Source organism: Engystomops pustulosus, chromosome 6 (assembly GCF_040894005.1).
Source record: "Engystomops pustulosus chromosome 6, aEngPut4.maternal, whole genome shotgun sequence".
NCBI lineage: Eukaryota > Metazoa > Chordata > Amphibia > Anura > Leptodactylidae > Engystomops > Engystomops pustulosus.
This window is the reverse complement of record NC_092416.1, coordinates 106,718,457-106,746,013: the sequence shown is the minus strand read 5'-3', so window position 1 is coordinate 106,746,013 and position 27,557 is coordinate 106,718,457. Positions and strand designations below refer to the sequence as shown.

At 42.3% G+C, this 27,557-nt stretch overlaps 2 protein-coding genes across 4 annotated transcripts in view; one reads left to right on the top strand and one right to left on the bottom strand.

Moving 5' to 3' along the window:
- Nucleotides 1-3,490: 3,490 nt before the first annotated feature.
- The window catches only part of SLC9A8 (solute carrier family 9 member A8), a 508,958-nt gene continuing 484,891 nt past the window's right edge, over nt 3,491-27,557 (bottom strand). The window contains exons 15-16 of one of the 3 annotated variants that reach the window (XM_072110528.1): nt 14,802-14,948; nt 3,491-3,814 (exon numbers count right to left, since the gene is read on the bottom strand). In XM_072110528.1, coding sequence (XP_071966629.1) covers nt 3,704-3,814; nt 14,802-14,948 — 258 coding nt within the window. In that variant the 3' untranslated portion in view covers nt 3,491-3,703. Of the gene's footprint in view, nt 3,815-14,801; nt 14,949-16,194; nt 16,381-27,557 lie in introns of those variants that run through there. The other 2 variants (XR_011847693.1, XR_011847692.1) reach the window with 2 other exon arrangements.
- On the top strand, nt 24,800-26,339 carry LOC140065820 (posterior protein-like). The gene has a single exon (XM_072113380.1). It carries the CDS (start codon nt 24,917-24,919, stop codon nt 26,309-26,311), a length of 1,395 nt encoding a protein of 464 aa, XP_071969481.1. The 5' UTR covers nt 24,800-24,916; the 3' UTR covers nt 26,312-26,339.

Here is a 27,557-nt window from a genome sequence, read left to right as displayed (position 1 = left end):
CCAGTAGCCACAAGTCACAGATCACTGAGCCACATGGATAATGGGGGTAATTTGAGACTTGTGGCTACAAAGCATTACTGAGCTGCATGGCTAATCATCTGTGACTTGTGGCTACTGGGCATAACTGAGTTTTGTGGCTAATGGAGGGTCATCTGTGTCTTGTGGCTACTGGGCATCACTGATATTTGTGGCTACTGGAGGTCATCTTTTATTTGTGGCTACTGGGCATCACTGATGTTTGTGGCTCTTGGGGGTCATTTGTGACTTGTGGCTACTGGGTTACACCGAGCAGCATGGCTAATGGGGGTCATCTGTGTCTTATGTCTGGCATCACTGATCGTTGTGGCTAGTGGGGGTCATTGGTGTCTTGTGGCTACTGGAAATCACTGAGCTGCATGGCTTATGGGGGTCATCTGTGTCTTGTGGCTACTGGGCATAACTGAGTTTTGTAGCCTATGGAGGGTCATCTGTGTCTCGTGGTTACTGGGCATCACTGATCTTTGTGGCTACTGGGGGTCATCTTTTACTTGTGGACACTGGACATCACTGATGTTTGTGGCTCTTGGGGGTCATTTGTGACTTGTGGCTACTGAGTATCACTGAGAAGCATGGCTAATGGGGGTCATGTGTGTCTTATGGTTACTGAGCATCACTGATCGTTGTGGCTAATGGGGGTCGTTGGTGTCTTGTGGTTACTGGGAATCACTGAGCTGCATGGCTAATGGGGATCATCTGTGTCTTGTGGCTACTGGGCATCACTGATTGTTGTGGCTAATGGGGGTCATCTGTGTCTTGTGGCAACTGGGCATCACTGAGCTGCATGGCTAATGGGGGTCATTGGTGTCTTGTGGCTAGTGGGCATAATTGGGCTTCATGGCCCATGTGGGATATCTTTGACTTTTTGTTACTGGGCATCACTGATCTTTGTGGCTAATAGGGGTCATCAGTGGCTTGTGGTTACTTGGCATCACTGAGCCACAAGGGTAATGGGGCTCATCTGTGTCTTGTAGCTATTGGGAATCACTAAGTTTTGTGGCTAATGGGGGTAATCTGTTACTTGTAGCTACTAAGCATCACTGAGCTGCAGGGCTAATGGGCATATCTGAGTTTAGTGACTAATGGGGGTCATCTGTGACTTTTAGATACCCAGCATCACTGATCTATGTGACTTATGTGGGTTATCTGTGTTTTGTGGCTGATATTTGTGGCTAACAGTAGTTATATGTGACTTTTGACTACTGGGCATCACTAAGCTGCATGGTCCCACACCACAACAACCCCCGCCCCCCTAAATTGTCATTGAGCAATTCCGCTAATCAATGAGTATCATCAACCGCTTGTCCAATCGCGTATCTACATGTTAATTTTTATTTGTCTTATTTTATCTTTGCACAGATTTGATTTATGTATGGACTATGACGGGTTTGGTAGATGCTAAATTAACTGGTTAACAGGGGATCATATCTATGTGGTTATTTCAATAAAATAAAATACTCTCAATCCCCATAAATGTGTTTTTGTTTTATTTTTTGATAATATATGTCAAACTTAGTAATATGTGCTGTGAAATAGACAGTACCAATACTAAGGTCACAGCATATATTGTCGAATAATAAAACGAAAACACATTTATAGGCATTGAGACAATTTTGTTGAAATAAACACACAGATACAATCCCTGGTTAACCATTTTATTCAGGATCTACCAAGACCCCTCCCCACCCCCCCCATTGACCTAGTCCAAAGAATTCGTCAAAGTCCATAGATAAATCAAATCTGTGCAAAGATAAAATTAGATAAATAAAAATAAACATGCATGAACAAAGATGATACTCACTCACTAGCGGAGAAGTAATCAAGAATGACTAGGGGAATGTAATGACACATATATACAAGCTGTAGCTCTCAGCGTTGCCAAGGATAGTAATTATCTGCTCTGAGCAAAATAGAATCTGTCACTGACCTCTGTCACTGACTGTCTCTAGCAGTCTCTTTCAGTCACTGTATGTCTCAGGCACTGTCCCTTCAGTGACTGTTTGACTCGGGCATTCTCATTCCAGCAACTGTCTGTCTTTGGCACACTCATTCCAGCCACTATATGTCTCAGGCACTCTTATTCCAGCGACTGTCGGTCTCGGGCACTCTCATTCCAGTGGCTTCGGTCTTGGGAACTCTCATTCCAGCGACTGTCGGTCTCTGGCACTCTTAATCCAGTGACTGTCAGTCTCGGGCACTCTCATTCCAGTAACTGTCGGTCTTGGACACTCTCATTCCAGCGACTGTCGGTCTCAGGCACTCTCAATCCAGCAGCTGTCTGTCTCGGGCACTCTCATTCCAGCAGCTGTCTATGTCGGGCACTCTCATTCCAGCAGCTGTCTTAGGCACTCTCATTCCAGCGGCTGTCGGTCTCTGCCATTCTCATTCCAGCGTCTGTCGGTCTAGGGCTCTCTCATTCCAGTGACTATCCATCTCGTGTTCTCTCATTCCAGTGACTGTCTGTGTCTCTGACTGTCGCTTTGTCTATGGGGAGATTTATCAGAAGTGTCTGAGAGCAGAACTGCTCTAGTTGTCCATGGCAACCAATCGGAGCTCAAGTTTCATTTTTGTACAGCCGTTTATAAAATTACAGCTGATCTCTATTTGGTTTCCATGGGCAACTGGAACAGTTTTACCTCTGACACTTCTGATAAATCTGCCCCCTATCCAGCTTACCCAACACATTAGTGTCTTATATGCCTACAGTAACCAATCAAAGCTCAGAACTCATAGTAATGACCTGTGGGAGAACAGTACTAATCACAGCTCAGCTTCCAACTGCCACAGCAGCAGGCAATGGCTCCTGTATATGGTGGGTAATAAGTGGATTTTGGAAAGCGCAGGGTGAAAATTTTGGCTCAAAGCGTAGTCCAAGACGTTGTCACAGGCAACATCTGTGCAAAATTTGATGATTGTAAATCCAACAGTGCAGATTCCTTTAGCAGACATACATACATACACACACATACACTCAGCTTTATATATTATTTTATTTTATATATATATATATATATATATATATATAGTCCAATGTCAAATAATAAATAATGCAAATATAATTGTTTTATTGATTTTTAGTCTCCTGACAACATAGATTCCAGTGGATATCCTTTTGGCATTTCTATAAACAAGATTTAAATATTTACAAAATCACATTTCTTCATCTAATATTGTAAGAAAATTTTTTCAGGGGCAGTGCAGAGAGGAGAACTGCCAGAGCCAGGCACAGAAGCGACAGAGCTTCATTATCATAATTTTATAACTGATTTTTCAGCAAAACCACACAGCTCAGCGATTAAACAAGACATCTGCCTGCATCACTGTAACTACAGCATTCTCAAGGTATGTATGGTTCATGATGCATGAACTCAAAGGGTAGATTTACTTTAAGTAGCTGTATCCACTACAAAAATCATGTACAGGTAGCATAGTATGAACTCAAAAGTATATTGAATACACAGTTATCATTTGTTTATTTATAAATCACGTACAAGCAATATACAGTAATTAAATGTTTATTTTTTAATTCTTGAAAAAAAAAATACATTCAAAAAAGCACACTCAGATCTTACTGCAATACCACTGTATCTGAGTGTGTGTGTTGTTTTAATGTATTGGAGTGGATCAAGACAATTACTGACCACTTAAATATTAAATCTGCCTGTTATTATAAGAGTTCCTGCTCATCTTCATCCTCAGATCCGGAGGGCCCCTGACGCACTTCCTCATACCATTTATTAGTGAGGCTTTTCATCTGTATACGGCCATGATGAAGATCCTGAATTGTAGAAGGACAAGAAAAAATAATCATTGATATTATTATGCGTTTCTATATTATAAGGCTACCATTATTGTAATTTTGTTGTTGGACAGCATCTAGGCCCTGTTTGAAGCTTTTTGGAATCTCTGCTGTTACCAGCTGCAGTACAGATTTACCGTTCTTATAGTGAAGAAATCTTGTCGCTTCTAGATATTAAACTTACATCATATGGATCCAAATCTTTCTTTCCATATTTATTATAATGTTCCTTTTTTGAGATAATCATGATTTATAAATCACCCTACTTATGTAAATTATGTGTTAAAAAGTGTAACTGTCACTGTTCTTATAATGGCACCAGGAAAACTTTATAAGATTAGCTATAATAGCCACAACCTACAATTATCCCCATAGCCCAACTTATCTACCACCCCCACACATGGGGGTACCTCTTTGTTTTCATATCTTCCCATATATTTTATTATTATTTTTAGAATAATAATTTTTAGGTGAGGAAGCACCTAAAGAAGGTGCTCCATGCATTGTCTTGTTTTCTGGAAATAAACGGATCCTACTTTAAATGAAAAGAATGTGCCAGTGCCATGTACGTACATTTTTTCCCCAATAGTGGTGCGCCACACGATGCACCACTATACATTTGGTTCAATGGAAAAGAGACGGCTAAGAGGGGACATGATTAATTTATACAAATATATGAATGGTCCATACAAAAAAATATGGTGGAACAGGTTAAATAAATTAAAAGACAAGGGGGGACTGTCTCCATCTGGAGAAAACAAGGTTTACTCACCAGAGGTGACAGGGCTTTTTTACTGTGAGAACTGTCAATCTGTGGAATAGCCTTCCTAAGGCTTCCTTAGGGACAGCAGAGCCTCAAGAAGGGTCTAGATGCCTTTTTACACCTAAATAACATTTATGGCAAAGTTATATAGAATTGTTTCCCCTAAATCCTTCCTCATAAAATACCTTCCAAGGTTGAAAATGATGGAATGAATTTTTTCAAACCGTATAAACTATGTATGTAACTATGTATGTAATCTCGTGGTTACTTCATGGTACTCTTCATGGCTTTTACATAATGCTGCCTGCCGCACCTTCCCTTCTTAGCCCTGCCATGTGCCCAGCCTGTAGATTGTTGCCACCTATGGAGTATGTCAGTACCCAGGAAAACCCACATATTGATTTAGGGTTTCCAGTGGTATGAGCTGGACAAAAGATATTTGGAAGTTAAGTGCAATACTGAGAAGAAAATGCAATTAGTTAAACCTGTAGGATCACTGTTAAGGCCATGCTGAGAGGAAGTACCTAGCATCGTCCGGCATGCCTCTAACCCCTGAGTATAAGCACTTCATACAGGGGCTGCTGTGACAGGGTACTGATGATATCGACCATCTGTCACAGTACAATATCAGAGCCTGATCGTGCCGATGGCTCTGTGCATTGCTGCAGTCAGAACCTTACATCGAGCCGCATGCCAGGGATCGAATTTATACAAACTAGGCTTTTTTGAGGGACTGCCTGTATATATGGATTTATAATGCATTTCGAACATCACAAAACTGTGACGCACTGGTAACCAGAACCCTACATGCATTAACAACAGTATCATAGTATTATAGTATATAAAGATAGAAAAAGACCCAAGTCCATCAAGTCCAACTTTTAAGAATTAAATGTTTTTCCCCCATAACACAAGGGGCCACATTTATCACTTTTGTGCGCCTAAGTGTAGTAGTTGCGCCTAAATTCTGGCGCACAGTTTTGCCAGAATTATCACAAGCTACTTATCTGTGATAAGTATATTTTCTGCCTCTTATTAATCACTTTACTTTAAAACAGTTTAGGCACAATTTTGGTGCAGTTTAGGCGCAATGTTAGATTCAGGCACAGCTCCAACAGCGGCACGCATGGCCCGGCCATTTCAACCGAGCCTGCTGCCGGGCCCGCCTACTCGGTCTACTGCAACTGCTGCCGTCCCCGGGCCTAGGCCATCCGCGGCCGCCCGGCCCACTCCGTCCGTGGCAGCCGACCAACTCTCTCCATCGGCGGCCACTCGGCATCCTACTCCAACCGCGGGCGCCCGTTCTAACTCATCTGTGGCCGCCCGTTCCGCGGCTGCCCAGCCCAGTATGTACGCGGCTGGCCCACTCCGTCCGCGGCTGTCCGACCTCACTCCATCCACAGCCGCCTACTACTTCCGTCACTCCCCGGGCGCGTAGGCCCGCGTGATGCCACAGCCATCTACCAGCCAGAAGAAACCCGCTGGCATGATGCCACAACAGCCGGTCTCCAAGAAATGTAAGTACCTATATATGTATGTATATCTATATGAATGTATGCTGTATGTGTGTATGTGCTGTACTTGTGTGTATTTGCTGTTCAGTATATACTGTATGTATGTGTATATGTGCTGTATGTGTGTATTTGCTGTATGTATGTGTATATGCTGTACAGGATATACTGTATGTGTGTATATGCTGTACAGGATATACTGTATGTGTGTATATGCTGTACAGGATATACTGTATGTGTGTATTTGCTGTATGTATGTGTATATGCTGTACAGTATATACTGTATGTATGTGTGTATGTGCTGTATGTGTGTATTTGCTGTATGTATGTGTACATGCTGTACAGTATATACTGTATGTATGTGTGTGTATATACTGTATGTATGTGCTGTATGTGTGAATATGCTGTACAGTATATACTGTATGTATGTGTATTTGCTGTACAGTATATACTTTATGTATGTGTATATGCTGTATGTGTGTGTATTTGCTGTATGTATGTATGTATATACCATATACCATATGTAGCTGTGTATATACTACATGTATACGCAGTATTTGTGTAAATGTTGTATATACCATGTGCATCTGCTGTATTTACTGTATATATGTGAATATGCTGTATGTATATGCATTATGTGTGTATACTGTATGTATGTGTGAATATGCTGTATGTAGATTCAGTATGTGTGTGTATATGGTGTTTTTATACTGCATGTATGTGTATACACATTGGATGTATACCGTATGTAAAAGAATATGATGTTTGTATGCTATATGTATGTATATAAACAGTATACTGTATATACAACTTTGATGCATATATACTTTATGTATATACAGTATGAGTTTGTATATACTGTATGTATTAGTGTATAAATGTATGTATGAGTACATAAATGTGTGCATATGTGTATGCGTATGTATGTGTGTACGAGTATATAAAAGTGAGTGTAGAATCTTCTGTGTGTGTATTTAAGTGTATAAATGTGTGTGATTATATAAACGTGTGTGTATGTATGAATATTTTTCATGGTGCGGTGAGTTAAAACTGCATCACAGTCAGTTTTGAGGTGGTTTTAGGTGCAGTTTTGTTAATTTAACAAGTGAAAGGCATTTGTGGAACAATTTTCCCATTTAAAATAAAATGAAATCATTCAGTTCATGTCTTTTACCTGTTAAATTAACAAAACTGCACCTAAAACCCCCTCAAATTTGATTGCGATGCAGTTTGAACTGCAACGTGTGACTGCACCCTAAGGGGGAGGGGGGCCCCATGAAGAAATCTGCTATGGGGCCCTGACTCTCCTAGTTACGCCACTGCACCCAGGTGTGTGACACCCTGCACCCAGTGACCTCCTCAGCAGTGGCTTCTCCTGGAGGGGATCCCCCAGTGCTGGTCTCCTGCTGCACCCCTGTAATTCTGCACTGTATCCCCCTCAGACACACTGGTGATACTGTGCAGAATTACATGGGGGACACTTGTGTGTAGTATCTGCAACATTCTGCAAAGTTCTGCAAAGTTCTGCAAACATTCTGCAAACTTCTGCAAAGTTCTGCAAAGTTCTTAGCTCTCTTGCTGTGAGCTCAGCGTTTTGCAGAATGTTTTGTAAATAGAAGGTGATGAACTGTAAATAGAGTCTGCAGCTCCTGTCTGCAGTGTATCTAATGTATCTATTATATGTTCCAGTGTCTGGTTGAGCTTTGCTGCTAGAAATGAGCTGTTCTGCAAAGGGGCTCAGTGCTTTCTTCTCAGATAACGCCACCTTCGGGCTGGAGTGTTTTTGCGCCCGTTTTTGCGCCTAAATGAAAACGTTGCAAGTGATGAATATCATTAGGCGCAGCAAAACATCTGGATTGGTAAGATAGATGAGGGAAAGCTGGTTATTTTTGCTGCACGGCTAATTTGACGTTTAATCGCAAAAATGGCGCAAAAACGGTGCGCCTGAATGAAAAGGCGCAAAAACAACAGAAAAAACGAGTGATACATGTGGCCCAAGATATTTTTGTTCTGCACCGGTTCTTCTCATGGTACATCCCTGGCTCTTCTTGGCTTTGGTCCCTAAAATTAAGCTTACCATCCACCAATACCCCCAAATCTATTTCAGCTGCAGTTTTACCAAATAATTGACTCTAGTACATAATTGCATGTTTTGTTTCCATAGCCCAAGAGCATAACTTTACATTTATCTACGTTAAACCTCATCAATCATTTCCCTGCCCATTTTGCCAGCTTCCACATATCCACAGCACAAATTCCACTGCAGAAACTAAATACTACAGACCCCAGAGAAGTGCACAAACCAGACAATAATAATAATGGAGATTGTCCAAAGCAGTCCAAAACCCCCAGTGCAGTCACTAATAAGAATCCCCGAGTGGGGATATAATACTGGAGACCCTATTAAGACAGAAGTTGAAAGCAGAAAATGTACAGGGATAACTATGTAAATGGTTATAAGTCCTGTACAGGTTATTACACCAAAAATAGGTGCCCCACACAAATGTAGAATATGCAAAGCCTATAGTACCCCTAATGATGAGGAGAAAAGAGTGAGGCAATACGACAATATCAAAAGTAAGTGTAAAAAATTACAATCTTTATTTATGTAGAATTAAGCACATAAACACAATTAAAAGTTATTGGAATTTGTATGACAGGGTTAAGGGGTAAATATACAGCAGAGAAAAATGACAGTCATACCCGGACACACAAATTGAATGAGAATAATTAGAAGGGTTGGTATATGTAGGGTAGAGTATACCTGAGAGTAGCATGAACCCATGCAATGGTAATGGAACAGCAATGCTCATGCCAGAAAATGATGAAGCTTGAAAACGATTTGACATCTAACCACCAGTCCTTACAAGTATTGCGGATGATTGTGCACCGTGTCCGGGGATGACTGCCGACGCGCGTTTCGGCTCGTATTGAGCCTTCGTCTGGGGGTGGCGTCATCCTGGTTAAAGGTCACCTATAAGGAGGAGTTGAAGCAATAGGAGCGTATTCATCGCGTCATATTCTCGCGAGTGTCTGGACCACGCAATCACGGCATAACCACGCATGCGTAGCCGCTGTCATATTCTTAATTTGACTTATGTGCTGTGGTTTTCACAGGAATCACCATGAACTTTCTGTCCAGGGAACAGACCTGGCACACTAAATTAAATCATGTTTTCAACGACACAGGGTCTGGTGGAGATATGGCAGGACGTGTAAATGTGAGCGCGACACAAAGAATTTTAAATAATCTTTTACATAGGAGAATGAAAATTTGGTGGAACGGTGCATTTCTGGAGAAATATGTTGAATTGAAACTGATCCCTAGAGGGTTACGCGTACAAGTCTTCCCATCGTTTCAAATCGATAATGAGACATTCATATCCAAGTGGGAAGCATCATGCACAGAGTGTTCCGAAAAATTCATGCGTCTCCTGATTGAAGATAATAAAACCACCTTGGAAAACATCAATAAGGAGATAGAGTCCACCCGCTTAACTCTAAACTCCTTACATACTCAGGAAGAAGGTAATACTTTCGAGCAAACATCGGAGACCGAATTTGAAAAGTGGGAAAAGGAAATTTGTACGTGATCAGAATGACTTCTCTCAAAACAGAGTTTATCAGTGGGCACGTCCAGGACGATATAAAAGATATGCAAGATCAGATCGCACAATTAGTCGATCCTCGTCCGTATCATCGGTAACCTCCACTAACGATCAAAGTGAAAATATGAGAGGACAAAGTAACCAAGGGACGAAACGAAAATATGGCCAATCCCAGAACATCAATAAGCGACGTCCGGAAACTCGCAGTGTTGTCAATGACTACCAACTCAAGGTAATCAACTTGTCTAAACTCGTATTGACCGCCACTGAACTTGAAGTGCTTGAAAGGGGCTTAACCTTCTCTCCTAGCACTAACTTTGATGTTTTTTCCGCAGTAAAAGACCTTCATCTATTTGGGAGGTCTTTGGTTTTCAAAAATTGGTTTGACACGAAAGACACGAGGGATATCTTTGATACGCAAACGGAGGTTGAAGCTGTTAAGATCTTGGAGGAGCTACAAAGAGAGCATAATGCTGACATCAGGGTCCCACAATGCATAAGAAAAAGATCAAAAACATTTCCAAGCTTGAATATCTGCCCAGCGGTTGATCAATTCATCAAAACAGTTACATATGAATTTACAAGATTAGATCGACAGGTAAGTAATAACAACCTAACCAATACCCAAAGACACTGTATCAATAACCTATAGAGAGATAAATCCATTGTTATCAAACAATCGGATAAAGGCGGCAATGTTGTGTTGTGGCCGCAGGAAATGTACGAGGCTGAGGCCTATAGACAGTTGAATAACAATCACTGTTACAAACGTCTGACATTCAATCCTATGTCACAATTTAAGAATGAACTGAACAGTATACTCTTACAGGCACAGAAAGACAAAATAATCAACAGTGACGTCTATGACAGTTTGAAGATGGATGATCCAGTGGTCTCAACCATGTACCTATTGCCGAAAATTCCTAAATATCCGAAAACACCACCAGGACGACCGATTATATCGGGGAGAGGAAGCCTTACCGAAAATGTGAGTAGGTTTATAGATCACTACCTGAAGCAAATGGTAGTTAATCTACCATCGTATACACATGATACCATGGACCTCCTACGTAAAATTGACGGGATCCATGTTGAGGATGATACACTGTTAGTTACCTGTGATGTCGAGTCACTTTATAGTAGCATAAGACATCAAGATGGTCTCAGAGCTGTAAAATATTTTTTAGCAATGGAAAATTTGACACCATGCTTTTCTATATTTTTAATGCAGTTGTTTGCTATGTCGTGCTATCTCACAACTTTTTTGTGTTCAATGTGTCCTTCTTCCTGCAGCTCCAGGGTACAGCAATGAGGGGCGTCTTGCGCGCGATTATACGCCAATCTGTTCCTGGGGCTGTGGGAGAGGGACCTATTGGGGGGTGAGCGGGATGTCGCGATGGACCGGGTCCTCTTTTGGGCTCGGTACATCGACGACATCCTGATCATCTGGGAAGGTGACACGACTGATTTACAAACCTTTTTTGAGAAATTAAATGACAATCCCTACAACATTAAACTGACTTACAGTGCAGATAAAATCAGTATTCCTTTTCTAGCTGTGACCATAAGGAGTGACTCTGAAGGCTATTTACAAACAGATGTCTACAGGAAACAGACGTCAGTTAATGCATTACTACATGCAACTTCTTCACATCTGAAGCAAACAATCTCAGCAATTCCTATCGGTCAATTTTTGCGCATCAGAAGGATTTGTTCGACAGATGAAGATTTTGAGAAACACGGCAGCGACCTACGGTCACGTTTTCAGCAACGGGGATATAGTAATCGAACTATCAAAAAAGCGTACTGGAGAGCAAAAAGAACAGCACGCCAAGACCTGTTGGTACCAAGAACTAAAGAAACAACATCTGAACAGGTAAGATACATCACCACTTACCATTCTCAGTGGCCACAAATGCGCAAAATATTACAAAAATACTGGCCAATCTTGAAGTGTGACCCCACCTTAACAAAATATATTACACCGTACCCCGCCGTGACTGCTCGTAGGTCCAAAAACCTACATGACCATCTAGTAAGGAGTCATTATGTCTCAGGTAAAACGCAAACAATCTTTGGGGCAAAGCCTCCGTCATGGGGATGCAAACCTTGTGGTAAATGCATTGCATGCCCCAATGTGGAACATGCCACTAATTTTACCAACTCAGCAGGCGATAAGGAATTTAAGATTACCCATACCATCACATACAACACAAAAGGTGTTGTATATTATGCGACACGGCCGTGTAATCTTATTTACATAGGCCTCACAACCCGGGCAATGAAAATCCGGGTAACAGAACATATGAGAGACATCAAGGCTACGTCCGACCCTAATTTCGACCCTGAGGGTAAACCAGTAGCGGCCCACTTCAAGATTAAACATGACTCTGACCCCAGGCTACTGAAAGTTCGGGGGAATTGATAAAATTGTGTTGGGGATCAGAGGCGGTTCAATTAAAAACAAATTGGCTCAACACGAAACGCGGTGGATCTGGACCCTCTATACAATTTATCCAAAAGGCCTCAACGAAACCATTAGCTTCGCCCCTTTTCTCCAGTAATCCACCAATTCCACATACTTCATCATATCAATTCGAAATTTTTAATTGTGTCATGCCCACATAACATGTTTGGCGTCCATTAATATAGGACTTGTTTTTAACGTATCTTGTGTTAATTTTATCTGTTTAACGATTTTTCTTTTCAGAAAGTCTATAGGTCCCAACCTGTCAAGAGACATACATCACAATTCCTTACATTTTTGGTACATACATTTGAGGAGTATATGAGTCAATATTCCGGGACTAATATACTGCTGTCTGGCTTGCTACAACCATGACATAAGATCATAATAATATGGACAAACCACAGCCATGATGGTAACATTTGGATGTAATATCTTGTGCAGGAACGTTTAACCTGTACACAATATAGTAAATAATCAACTCATTTTATTCTCTTTTTTAGTTTTATGATATGATATCAACTGTGCATTATAAAGTTTAATTGGTCTGTTTAGATTTATCACTCAATTCCCTTTTCATTCTCACATCTTCACTCACTTCCTTCACTCCCCTCACCTTCCCTTTCTTTTTCCTTCACTTTCACCTGGCACCCCTCTCAACTCACCATTATTTGTCAAGATATAAATAACAATGACTATCAATATTTTTAAGTGTACAATCAATGTTATTTTTGATATATCTGACATTCTATATACAGTAATGATGGATGTTATGGTTATTGTGAGGTATTCATCATTATTTCATCATGTTATAATTTTTTTGTTTTTCCCTTTGTATTTAATATTGCTTCACCAATTGGATTGTTTTAATTTAAGTAGTAATTTATGAATTGTATTCAGCCATGATATAGAAATGTCTCACACTAATATCATGTCAAAATGCATCTTTAGCACTGACACTTTATTCATTCATATGTATTATATTGTGCATTTCGCATATTAACACTCGCTTTTAAAATCGGCACTTGTCACTTTAATGTACTAGGCACGCAATCACATAGGAATTGATATTTCTATATTTCCGGCCAAAAACTTACCTGTTATCGGCTCCTCAGGTGCACGGACTGGTTTGTACCCACAGTGCGCATGAGCGGGCTGGACGGCAACTACGCATGCGCGATCGTGCCGCGACCACGTGATCCAGACCCTCGCTCCCTCCCGCGAGAATATGACAGCGGCTACCTTTAACCGGGATGATGCCACCCCCAGATGAAGGCTCAATACAAGCTGAAACGCGCATCGGGGCGGCAGTCATCCCCGGACATGGTGCACAATCATCCCCAATACTGGTAAGGACTGGTGGTTAGATGTCAAATCGTTTTCAAGCTTCATCATTTTCTGGCACGAGCATTGCTGTTCCATTACCATTGCATGGGTTCATGCTACTCTCAGGTGTCTACCCTACATATACCAGCCCTTCTAATTATTCTCATTATGACTGTCTTTTTTCTCTGCTGTATATTTACCCCTTAACCCTGTCATACAAATTCCAATAACTTTTAATTGTAATACTGGAGACCCCCATAGCCTTTATATATTTTAAGATACCTCCAGAGCTAATCTTCGATGCAGGAGACCCCTAGAGCTTATCTATAAAGCTGGAGAGCCCTAGAGCTGATCTTTATAATGCATTATAATGCAAGAGACCCTCAGATCAGTAAAAACCAAAACAAATACCTCTCCGCCTCCTCTTCCCCTTGCACCACACTGACTCTTCTTTCTGTGTGCTGCTTTGCTATATTTTCTGATGCTGGTACTATGTGCAGACGTCTTTACCCAAGGCAGTGGGGAGACCTGGGAGCAGTAAGAACAGTAGATCTGACATTTACTCACTGCAACCGGATTCACTCTTGCTCCTGGAGCTGCATTGCCCTTGATCCTGACATTGTCACATAGAACCAGCGTAATAAGCCAGACCAGAGCAAGAGGGAACCTGGGAGCTGTTAGTACATGTCAAAAGTACTCACCGCAACCCAACCTCCAGCACCGTTGAGCGCATGTAGCCTGTGATTTATATAGCATGATTGGTTTTGGTGTAGTCCTCATGTAATATATTTAGAAATGTTGTACTTTTTATGTAACAAGCTTTGTTACATTACAATTTTTAGGTACTAAACATGAGATCATCCAAATTTCTAAACTGACATAAGATGGGGAATTAATGGGGGCCCACAAAATTTGCCAGTCAGGGGTTCCGAAATTCCTAGTGGCAACCTTGGGTTTGATTTGTTTTTCGGGTCAGTCTCTGTCTTGAGATTAGAAGCCCCAGCTCATGTCAACAAACTCCATGTGCACAAACATACCATGGTGGTGGTGGTGGTGGTGGTGGTGGTAGGGGGGTGATGTGCACCCCCTCAGGTGCAAGTTAAGTGCTGAAGAATATAGCTTATACCCCAATGAAAAGTCAGCCCAGCCCTCTAGGAACCAGAACCTTTTTACGCTAAAACAAGATCTGAACCATGCATTTAACTCCCTGAGTTCCCACTGGCCTGCCTCTACTTAAAACCCTTTCTACCTCCTCAACTACAGTAACTCAGCTACACATACACCTTTTTACCTCCTGTGTGAGCCGACGTGTGAAGAAAGGATTAAGGTATTTTGCATCCAACCACAAGAAACCCTTGAGATTGTGCTGCTTGATGTAATGAGCCTCATACTCCTCTTCCGTCAACTCAGATAAGTGCTCAGACTCCACCGTATTCCCCTGCAAAAAGAAGAGACATTTTAAACAACAGCAGACAAAAATCCCAACAAATAGCCCTTTAACTTGTTATCAGGAATAATGTTGAACAAACCCATCTGCAACATTCGGGTGCATAACAAACATGGCGGATTCAGCACCCAGGGAAGAACAACAGCTTGTCAAGCCGGCTTAAGCCAACTAATCAGGTTTCAGACCCTTTGCAACCAGCTGGTGCTGATTTCAGAGGAAACACATGCAATTGGTAACAGACACCAATAGGAGAGGGATATGAGACAGATTTCTGTGCCAAAATCCAGAAAGTCGACATGCCCTTTGGGTGATGTCACACATGGCTTTTTTAGCCCTTTTTTGGGCCGTTTTTAGTTAGTGTGTTTTCAGATCGTAAAAAACGCATGCATTAAATAACACATGCATTTTAGTCCGTTTTAATTGCGCAAATTCGGAAAACCAGACAAAAAGGCATGCGTTTTCAAAAACGCATCCGTTTTTTACAATCTGAAAATGCATTAACTAAAAACGGCCCAAAAATGGCTTAAAAACACCATGTGTGACATCACCCTTGGGGTGCTGTCACATGGTGTGTTCTTGGACCACACTAAAAGTGCATGTGTTTTAATAAATGTGTTTTAATAACGCATGTGTTTCTGCATGTTTACCATGCGTATAGCTGGTTTGAATCAGTTTTTTTCTTTATTCTGGAAATGTAAGCAGCTGTGAAACTGCCAAACGCAAAGAAAACATTTAAAAATGCACTAAAACATTCAAAGAAATGTCCAATAACACACCCTTATACTGCTGTCACACAGTGCATTCTTAGTCCATTCTCTGTGCATTTTAAACGTATGAGTTTTTGGTCACCATGCGTTTGGCTAGTCTGAATCTGTTTTCCTTTATTTCTGGAAATGTAAGCAACTGTGAAAATGTTAACACAGCTGCTTACACTTCCAAAAATAAATAAAACCAACCAGCCATGCACATGGTAAACATGCAAAAACGCATTCGTTTTCAACGCATTAAAAAAGGCACCATGTGACACAGGTGGCAGGTGAAGGAGACAGCTAGGATTCTGAACTGAGGGAAATACAAAAGTGTGTGGAATAGGGGGGATAGTGAACTGGGGGGACTCTGCTATCAGGTCTGTGTGTGTGTGTTTGTGGGGGGAAAACTGAGCAATAAAATTACAGTCACTAGCTACAAGCTGCTGTCAGCTTGAAACATACAAGGATCAGCTACACAACTCACTGACCTCCTTCCAACATGTAGTGAGCAGACAGGGCAGGGACTTACAGCGCTCCTCTCTACTTGAGATCCCACTCCTTCAAAGGCTTATGCTCACACTGCTTTGCTCCGGACTTTACTGCAGCTCCACCTCCTCTCCTAGGCTTCATTCACGTCGATGTGCAGAGGGGTAGCTGCCAGAAGCTTCCCTTGCCTGGAGAAGCACAGCAAATGTCAGCGTCTGCTACAGGCTGCAGTCAGGGCAGCAAGTGCTCAAAGTGGAGGGCAGTACTACTAACTGCACACACTGCTCTGCAGCATTTGACTGCCATAATGTGGGAGGAGGCAGATCTTGTTTTTGGTGATGCAGAACTGCCCGAGACTCAGTTCCCCAAATACTGAAACTGTAGAAATAGAGTGCACAGTGTGGTGCAGCCCCCTGGAGGAGCTGGTATCTGTCGCCTGAAGCAAGATTTTAATCTTGCCTCATAGTAGATGCATCCCTGATTGTAGTGCAGGGCAGCCTTAATATTATTTGCATTCACAGCATCATATAGTCATACCTTAAAGGACCAGTACTAGAACCATTTGCATTTTCAGCAACATATTGTAATACTTTATTTAGTACTATTTGCATCATACATTGTTCAATTACAGTTTTCAGTCAGATCTTGTTGCAGTGAACGCAGTGGCTTATTTGGCAAATAACCTACTTAACAGCAATCAGAGTGTGCATTGATCCTAAGTGGTGCAGTGTCCAAAGTGGGATTTAGGATTAACCCCTTCCCGGCGCGCGCCGGGTCCCGGTGCATGGAGAGGGCTCGCGGGCTGAGCCCTCTCCATAGCCGGTAAGTCTTTGCTGCATATTGCAGCAAAGGCTTACCGGTAACACCCGCGATCGGTGCTAGCACCGATCGCGGGAGTTTTCTCCGCGATCGCCGCCGGCAATGCTGCCAGTGGCTTCAAAGAGATGGCCGCCATCTTGTCGTGGATCGCTGCTCCCCGATGACGTCACGACAGGCTACTTCGTTTTAACCCATGCATTACAATGTGCTAATTGCACATTGTAATGCATGGGGAGTAAAATCCACATATACTGCCATACTGTAGTATGGCAGTATATGATAGGATCGATCAGACTACCTAGGGTTAGAGTACCCTAGGGAGTCTAAAAAATAGTAAAAGTAAAAATAAAAAAAAGTTGAAAAAAAAAAAATTATAATAAAAAAACCTAAAAATTCAAATCACCCCCCTTTCCCTAGAACTGATATAAAAATAAATAAACAGTAAAAATCATAAACACATTAGGTATCGCCGCGTCCGAAAATGCCCGATCTATCAAAATATGATAATGTTTTTTCACTATGTTTAACCCCGTAACGGAAAATAGCGTCCAAAGTCGAAAATGGCATTTTTTTGCCATTTTGAAAAATATAAAAAAATTAATAAAAAGTGATCAAAAGGTTGCACCGTCCCAAACATTATAGTACTGAAAACGGCATCAAAATTCGGAAAAAATGACACTATCCACAGCTCTGTACACCAAAGGATGAAAAAGTTATTGGCCCCAGAATATGGCAAAATAAAAAAAAAATATTTTGTACAGGAGGTTTTAATTTTTTTAAATGTATGAAAACATTAAAAAAAACCTATACAAATTTGGTATCCACGTGATCGTACCGACCCAAAGAATAAAGTAGACATGTCATTTGGAACGCAGAGTGGAAGCTGTAAAATCCAAGCCCACACAAAAACGTCACAAATGTGGTTTTTCACCATTTTCACTGCATTTGGAATTTTTTTCCCGCTTCCCATTACACACCATAGAATATTAAATACTGTCACTATGAAGTGCAATTTGTTACGCAGAAAATAAGCCATAACACAGCTCTTTATGTGGAAAAATAAAAAAGTTATAGATTTTTGAAGTTAGTTAGTTAGAGTGAAAAATGGAATTGAAAAAACTAAAAAAGGCCAAGTCGTTAAGGGGTTAAGGGACCAAAGCTTGAGGGACTTTACCAGGTAACTGGGGGGGGAGGTAGCCAGTTGGAAAACATGTAGAAGGCGGGGTAGAGGGAAGAGTTGCAGGGAGTCTAGTCCTCATCTGGTGTACCCTAATAAGTTTGCCAAGCTTCAAGAACGTGTATGGGTATGTCCCATGGTGAGTCTTCCGCAATTATCCGTCCCCCTACTCCGTATTCCTCTCTTGTGCCCCATCCCCGGAAGTTTTGTAGCTGTGCTGCAATAAAGTATACCCAGGGATTAGGTACCGCAAGGCCTCCGTCCTCTTTTCCTCTCTGAAGGGATTCCAGTTTAATTCTGGGGTGTCCTTTTTTCCAAATTAGTCCCCTAAATATTGTGTCAACTTTGTAAAAGTGTTTCCTAGGTATCCATACTGGGGAATTGTGGATAATATAGAGAAGCTGTGGCATTCAAACCATTTTGATTAAATTACATCTGCCTACTTCTGTTAATGGTAGCTTACACCAGGTGTTCACTTGAACCTGGAACCTGTCCAGTAATGGTATCAGATTGTTCTGCACGTATTCCTGTGGCCTGTTGGACACCACCACCCCCAACTATTTAAACTCCCTAACTATTTTAAGGGAAAGAGAGTCAAGCGGTATTTCAGGGTCCAGCCCATCCACCGGGAGTAGGACTGACTTGTCCTAATTAATTTTGAGACCAGAGTGGCTGCCGTGCTCCGTGATGATCTGCATCACTGGGTGCAGTGAATTATATACATCCCCTAGAAATAGCAGAAGGTCGTCTGCGTATAGAGCAACCCGTTCTTCCGTGTTACTGCATTTAAATCCCACTATGTTTGGGGCGTCTCTGATCTGGCACGCTAATGGCTCTATGGCCAGTGCAAAAAGGAGGGGGGATAGTGGGCAGCCCTGCCTTGTCCCCCTTTCCAATACAAAGCTGTCTGATAGCCTTCCGTTTGCTCTGACACGTGCCCTAGGTTCCGCATATAAAAGCTTAGTGAGCTCAACGTATTTGGGCCCAAAACCCATTCTGCCCAACACTGCCCACAAAAATTCCCACTCAACGCTGTCAAAGGCTTTGGAAGCGTCGAGAGAGATGACCGCTCTTGAGCCGGTGTCCTGGGAGGAGATCTGCACGGCAGTGAATAGTCTACGTGTATTGGTAGCAGTAGATCTATTGGGCATAAAACCGGACTGGTCCGGGTGCACCAGACCCTGCACCACCTCCTATTTGCCAAGACTTTAGCAAGTATTTTAATGTCTATTGGGAGAAGTGAGATTGGCCTATATGACTCTGGGTACTTCGGGTCTTTGCCCGGTTTTGGCAGCACTACCACTATGGCCTCCCGCATCGACGTAGGTAGCTTACCCTCCTCCGTTGCCTTTTCAAGCACCGCCAACAAATGTGGTAACAGGAATTCCTGGTACTTCTTAAAGAATTCCCCTGGCAGCCCGTCCATCCCCGGGGCTTTATCATTCGGGAGAGCCTTCACTGCCTCTTCTAATTCTGCTAGCGTAATTGGGGCCTCCAGTTTTTCCCTGGCCTGCTCCGTTAGGACTGGTATATTAATGTTTTCCAGGAATTCCTTTATCCTGTCAGGGGATCTCTCTAATTTAGTTTTGTACAGATGTCCATAGAATTCTCGCAGTATTTTAAGGATACCCGCATCATCTGTTATCTTTTGTCCCTCTATGGAGTACAGACTTTGGATATGGGAACTACTCATTTGACTTCTCACCACTGTGGCAAGTAGATGCCCAGCGGCCTCCCCTTCTGCAAAGTATTGTTGTTTCAAGAAGAACCTCTTATATGACGCCCTGTCCAATATATGGTCCTTATATAAGGCTTGGGCCTCTTCCCAATTAGTTTTGGAGCTGTCATCTGGGCACTCTATAAATTCTCCCTCTGTCGCAATTACGCGCTTTTCCAGTTCCACCAGCAGTTCCCTGGATTTGGTTTTATACCTGGAGATGCGGGCGAATAGTAAGCCCCTTGCTTCGCCTTTAATGGCGTTCCATAATGCAAGGAGCGGGACTGACCCTTCGTTGTATTCTAAGAACCTTTGTAGATCCGCCTCCAACTCACTTCCTACCAATTCTAACCAAAATGGATTGACTTTCCATATTGGTCTCTCTCTATCACCCGCTCCAAAGTCTAATTCCACTCTCAGTGGTGCATGGTCCGAAATACTGCGGGCCAGATATTCTACGTCCTTTACCTTGGTCATCATATGTTCGGAGCCTATTGCCAGGTCGATTCTAGACAGGCTACGATAAGAGGCCGAATAGCATGAGTATGATCTCATAGTAGGGTTACGGTATCTCCAAATGTCCAACAGCCCCACCTCCCCCAACACCCTGGCCAGCGAAGTGTGAGGCGTGGTTTCGGCAATGGTGCCCTGATGGAATTTATCTAGGAACGGGTTCAGGTAGTTATTGAAATCCCCTACTATTAGGATTGAGTATGTGGGTGAAATGGCAGCCAGACGTAAAATTTGTTTTAGTACATCTGCCGTGTATGGTGGTGGTATGCATATAGCTACCAGAAGTATGGGATATTCCCATATGTGGAATAGACACACATACCTGCCCTCTGAATCAATAACTTGTCTAGAGCACTGAAATGGTATAGACCTGTGGACGAGCACACTAACTCCCCTTGCATGAGTGGAAAATATAGAGTGAAATTGCTGCCCTACCCATGCCCGGCCGAACTTTTCCACAGTGTCAGCTGTATAGTGTGTCTCTGACAGGCATACAATTGCTGGTTGGTATTTTTTGAGTAGCTGAGACACGGCGCAACGCTTGTTTGCATCTCCCATACCCCTCACATTCCATGCAATGACATTAAATGTATCCGCCATATCTTACTAGGGTTATATATATTGACAGTTGCATGAGTGATTCCCTAAGTCGTGATGCAGTCATATGGACCTTACAGTTAGCTAGAATTGTACCGGTACAACAACCCCCCTTACCCATTCCCGACAAAGACAAACATAGAAACAACATATACCATATACCGGGGTATCCAATATCCTGATCCTTGTAGCTGTGAAAGTTCCTGTTGGTGAGCAAGGAATCATCCGAGGTAGATTACTCCGGTGCGCATAACAATAGACGTGTAGTCCTGGCATCAAAACAACTCAACTCCAAGAACCTTAACTACAGCAACTGAGTAGGTAGCTCCCATCCCCCCTGTGAGAGGAGAATATTAAACACACTCCAGCTTTTCCCAGGGTTAATTCCTTTCTGGTCGCCGGATGCGGCCTTCATTGATATCAAGCCAGTTCATGGCCTCCCTCGGTTGGTCGAAGAAGTGGGTCTCGCCCAAAGCTACTACCCGCAGTCTTGATGGGTATAGCATGGCATATGGTACCTGCGCCGAGCGCAGTCTCCTTTTCACGTCAGTAAAGAGGGCTCTCCGTTTCTGAATAGTAGAAGAAAAGTCCGGGTAGAAGGAGACCCTTTGGCCCTCAATTTTGATATCTGGTTTATTTCTCGCATGGCGTAGTATCAAATCACGGTCCCTGAAGTGAAGAAGTTTTATCAATATGGGTCTGGGGGCCGCTCCTGCTGGCAGGGGTCGAGTCGGGACCCTGTGGGCTCTTTCAATGGCAAACATTGGTGTTAGCTGGTCGCGCCCAAAGGTGGAAGTTAGCCACTGCTCAAAGAAAGTCACTGCATCTCTCCCCTCCGCTTTCTCTGGAACCCCCTCTAGACGGACATTATTTCTTCTAAGCCTGTTCTCCAGGTCGTCCGTTTTGTCAAATAGTGCACGAACATTCTGGTTACATCTTCTTATATTTCTTTGCATAGGTGGAACAGCATCCTCCACATTGCTAATCCTTCCCTCCATCTCCTTCACTCTTTCATTAATCTTATACATATCATGCCTCATGCATGTGAGCTCTTCTTTAAGACCCCCCATGTGCAAATCAAGGTTGGAGTTACACAGAGCCACAGCAGATAGAACATCTTGTAGTGTGGGCTCTGCTGCTGCCCTCTCCTGCTCATCTGCTGCTGCTGCAGACTGTGTGGGGTTGCAGCTGCTCTTATCCTGAGCAGGTACTTTATGTGGAGTGTGGATCCCCTGGGGAGGCTCTGAGGTGGGTGACACACTGGGGTTTGGAGGGGCTGCTGCTGCTGCCTCATCTGCTGTATCAGCGCTGGGGCTGTCAGGGGCCAAGTTCTCATTTGGGGATGCCCGGGGGGATGTGTGCGCAAACTGGCTGAGCCGCGCTGCGGCCGCCTCGCTCCTCTCTTTCTGCGTACTTTCACGCGGCGGCGCCATCTTGGCCGCGCGCTCCGGCTGCTTCCCCTTCTCTCCTTTGCCGTGGGTCGCGGCAGTCGGTGCCGGCATCTGGTGTCTCCCGCTGGGTACCGGGTGTGATGGGGCAGCTGCACGCGGGGATTCGCTCACCGGTGACGCCAGGACACAGGATATACTGCAGTAAGTCACCGGAGCTCCCTCAGCGTGCGTCCGATCACATCCCTGGTCAAGCCACGCCCCCTGGTGATGAATATCTTATGAACTTTTTGGCCTTCACTAAGGGAGGACGAGGACCTGAAGGAGGTAATCACATATTTCCCCAGTGCCACTTATCTTAGGGGGAAAAATCTTAGGGATCTATTAGTACACAGCCACCTAGCTGACAGAGTAACCCAAAAGAGTAACCCAAAGACGGTGCATACCAAACAGTGTGCTGTTTGTCGGGTGCTGAGGTTCGGCATGCTGAAGATCGGGTTGACAGATTACTGGGAGGGGCTGGTGAGGATCCAGCGGTCATGATCCACATTGGCACCTATGACAAAGTGAGAGGTAGGTGGAAGGTCCTTACAAATTAATTTCATGGATTTAGAACTTAAGCTCAGGGCAAAGACTTCAAAGGTAGTTTTCTCTGAAAACTACCTGTACCACATGCCACACAAGAAAGGCAGCGGGAGACTAAATAAGTGTCTCAAAAGTTGGTGTAGGAAGGAGGGCTTTAGGTTCATGGAGAACTGGGCTGACTTTTCTCTCGGCTACAGTCTCTACAGTAGTGATGGGATGCATGGCAATGGGCAGGGTGCAGCTGTTTTGAGGAAAAAAGGGCTAGAAGGTTGGAGGATTGTAAAAACTAGAGACTTGGGGGGCAACTACACTTGCGCCGGGCAAAAAGGCAGTGAAGATAGGGTACTGAGAAGAGTTATTGTACATGGGAGAGCAAGGGGGCTGGAATAAGATTGTGGAATAAGAAAGGAAATAGGAATAGGGAAACCATATAAAGTGTATGTATACAAATGCCAGAACCTCACAAATGAAATGAAGGAACTGGAATTCTTAATGTTGGAGCGCAAATATGACATACTGAGACATGGCTGGACTATACGCTATGACTGGGCTGTTACTATAAATGGTTACAGTCTTAGAAATGATTATAGAAATAAAGGGGTATGGGTTTGTTTACATGTGAAATCTTGCTTCAAGCCTATCCTGTGACATTGGTGACGCAAATGACATTGGTGAAACCAAATTGGTGACGCAAATTAAAATGTGGAGTCCCTATGGGTGGAGATAAGGGGAAGGAAAAATAATAATAAAGTATTACTAGGGTTTGTTATAAGGCTTCAAATATAATGGAGGCAGCAAAGTAAATTCTGATAAGTCAAATGGATGAGGCTTCAAAGCATGGTGAAGTACATATCATGGGGGACTTCAATTACCCCGAAATAGACTGGGGGCCGCTGGTCCTTTAAAGGTAGCAGGTTTTTGTCAACAACCAAAAGCAATTACTTGTCGCAACTAGTTCAGGATTAAACAAGAGGGGAGGCACTGCAGGACCTTGTCCTAACCAACAGAACTGGCAGGGTATCAAAATTACATGTTGGGGGAACCTATGTAATAGAGATCACAATATCATTAATTTTGTATTACACATTTAGAGTGGAGGGGTAACAAACACTCTAAACTTCAGGAGGGCAAAGTTTCAGCAGCTAAAGGAAGACATTAGAGGCATAAACTGGGACAATGTACTCAAAGACAAAAGCACCCCCCAAAAAATGGGACATTGTCACAAATATTCTAAAAAAGGCCTGTGAGAAACACATACCATATGGTTAAAAGCATAAGAGGAACGAGAAAAAGCCAATGTGGTTAACTGGTCTTGCAAGGAGAACAATAAGCAAGAAAGATTAAGGTGCTAAAAGAGCGATGAGGCGTTACAGGATTGTAGACAAAGAATGAATCCTGTAAAAAGCAGATAAAAGCTGCAAAAATAGAGATTGATAGAAATATTGCCAAGGAGAGCAAAATAATCCCAAATTATTTTTTAAATATATAAATGATAAGAACTATAAATGGAGAGTCTCGACCTGTAATTTAAATTCTACAGAGAATCCACGTCAACATATCTGCGCTATTTCAATCTATGAACGGAATTTGCATCTTTGGTACAAAGAAAATCCTGGTAAGTAACAAGTTTTCATATTACATTACTATCTTTGATAAGCCAGGTTATTTTATGTGATTGTATAGGAAGTCGCTTGTTGAGATTTTAGGTTAACGTGTGTGGGCGGTTGTGTTTTAGTGTACAGAGGTAAAGTTGTAGGAAAAAGTTGTTGCTGGACATAGCTGTACATTTCCTAGGTTGAATGAGTATAAAGGTGTAAGCAGTGTGTAAAGTAACCTTTCGGAACGTTAGTATAGTAGATAATTACACAAACTGTGTTTGCTTAGTTTGTCATTTTGTGTGTTTGTCAGTGTGTGTTGTGGTAACAGAGATGGAACTTGTTCAAAAGTTTGTGAAAAAGTATTCCTCTGCTCGCTACCAGTCATGTGCAGATGGTTCACTAGAGGAGCAATATAAGGAGCTGATGATGCAACGTAAGGCCCATAATGAGAAGTTAGATAGGAAAGTGCTCAGTAAGAGAGGGAAGAAAGAAAGGTTGGGCAATGAAATTATGATGTTAATTAAGATGAAAGAATTGGATGAGGTAAAGGAAGTAAATTGGTACATACAAAGGCTCCAATGTAAGGAAAGTATAGACAGAATCAGTGACTCTGTGATTGAAATTTCTGCTAAAACAACTAGTGAGATGGATAATCTACAAGCAAAGGTGGATGAGCTGACTTTAAGAAATGAAGATTTGGATAAGCAGCTACATGAGTGTAGATTGAGTTCTGTGTCTACTGAAACTCATATACAGTCCTTAGAAATGGAGATCCATCAGAGGGACATGATAATTACCTCACTAAAGGGTCAGTTGTCTGAAACAATGGCCCAACTGTGTAAACAAGAAGAGCAGATCCGGTCCCTCCAAGTACAAAACCATAAGTGCCATAAAGAAGCAGATGTTTGCATTGTCACACCTGGGGGTTGGAGTGATGAACACAATCTAATACCTGCAGATAAGTCTCCAACACTCACCATCCAAGATAGACTACATCTGTGTCAGGTCATTGGAGAATGGGATACAAATGAATCACCAATAATTGTATCTAATAAATTTGAAGCTGTGGTGAGGCAATACAACTTGTGTAATAAGGATGCCTGGGCTCTGCTCCAAGCATGGCTTCCTGGGCCTCTGGCCGCACAGTTGTCATATACACACATGGGAGATGAGGATTGTGGTGCAGACTTAAGAAGGAAGGAATTGCAGCGTATCATGGGAGGGAGAGACATAAGGGGTGAGAATACCCTGAGAAGATATAGGTTCAGGACAGGTGATGACCCCCTTATCTTCTGTAACAAGTACCTGACCTTATTTAGGAGTGTTTACAACTGCCCGGATATGTCTCAGGATGACTCTGATTTCCTCTATTCAATGGCAAATCAGTGTAATGTGGATTACACCACAAAAATTGGCCTGAGGAATGCCACATCTCTAGAGAACTTTATTAATATACTTAGGGACTGGTGTGATGAGTCTAACAATAGGGATGAACCATCAGGATATCTGTCTACAGAGTACAGAGCAAGGAGGACGAGACATGTCAGGTATTGCTATGGATGTGGGAGGCCAGGACATATTAAACGTTTCTGTAATGTAAATAATGCACACATTATAATTCATTGTATACAGAAATTGATGCCATTGAGCCCGAGACCGACCAGAACAAAGTTATCACAGAGACATGTGAGGAGGCCATGGCACCTCCTGGAAGTAGCCACATAGAGACATGTGAGGAGGCCATGCCACCTCCTGGGACTAGCCATACAGAGACATGTGAGGAGAACGCATCACATGCAAATAAGATTCCCAATATACACAGGGATAAGAATGAACAGCCTCCCCCTCACTGCAAAGGGCACAAGGAAGGTGCTAATGTCCCAGTGTACAATCCATGGGCAGGGCTGCCATTCTGGCTATTCTGGAGCTGGTCACAGATTGCTCTCCCCCTGCTAATAAACACTGCACAGTATAACAGCAGCATGGCTTATTAATGTGTGGATATACCAATACACATTGTGAATGAATAGATTTGGAATTGTGTTAATGGTATGAATTGCAAGGTTTCTAACGATGTTTTCTTTCTCTTGTAGACTGGATTTCTTTTGTCACATGACTCCAGGACAAAGAAATTAACGCTTTGTTTTGTTTCTACAGGCTCCATTCTTTGATCTTGTGTTTTACATATCTGTTTTGAGTATTGTTTGTGTGATAACTCATTGTGTTTTTGTTTTAGGCAACAAGGTGGTTGGCTGAAGAAACAAGTTATTAATATTGACATTTTTGTTTACAGGTCATTAAAAAATAGTATGTGAAAGATATTGTTTGATGTCTTTACAAATAAAACCACGTGGTGTAATGAGCTCAAAATTTATGAGGGTTAATTGTTTGCAAACAATTAAAAATATGTAGTAACATCCCATTGTGATGTGTAGGTCCTGTGTGTAATGTATTTGTTGTTTTTTGTGCTATGTCTGTTGTTTATCTTGTCCCATAGATGACCTTACTTAATCATTGACAGAAGATGGATTGGAAACTGCCTGCTGTCCCACCCTAAGATGTGTAGAAGCTGAAGTAGCTCTCATTGTTTTATGTTGTCTGTTTTTTGTTCTGTTAAATGTAGTATGTAAACTGTGTCAATACACATTTTTTTGTTCCTGATGCTCAGGAATGTTGGATTTTTTTTTTCTCCCCCATTTTTTTAAATGGAGCATTTTTTTTTCTTGATTCAAGTATTATTATTATTTTTTTTATACAGTGTTTGGTACCATTTTGTGGTACCAAAGGGGCATGGTTTTAGAGAGTAATGCAGTACCAAAGGGGCGGACTATAGTGAATTCACATAAATATTTAATTTTTTTTTAATTTAAGGTTTTCTTTGATACATTTGTCTCACTGGCAACTTAATTTAAATTTTCTAAAACAAACTGCACGCTCCTTTATACCAGTAAAGCATCTAAATGAAAACCAT

What these genes read in the sequence shown, in the direction of transcription:
- LOC140065820 (XM_072113380.1), top strand. Translation starts at nt 24,917, where the DNA reads ATGGAACTTGTTCAAAAGTTTGTGAAAAAGTATTCCTCTGCTCGCTAC.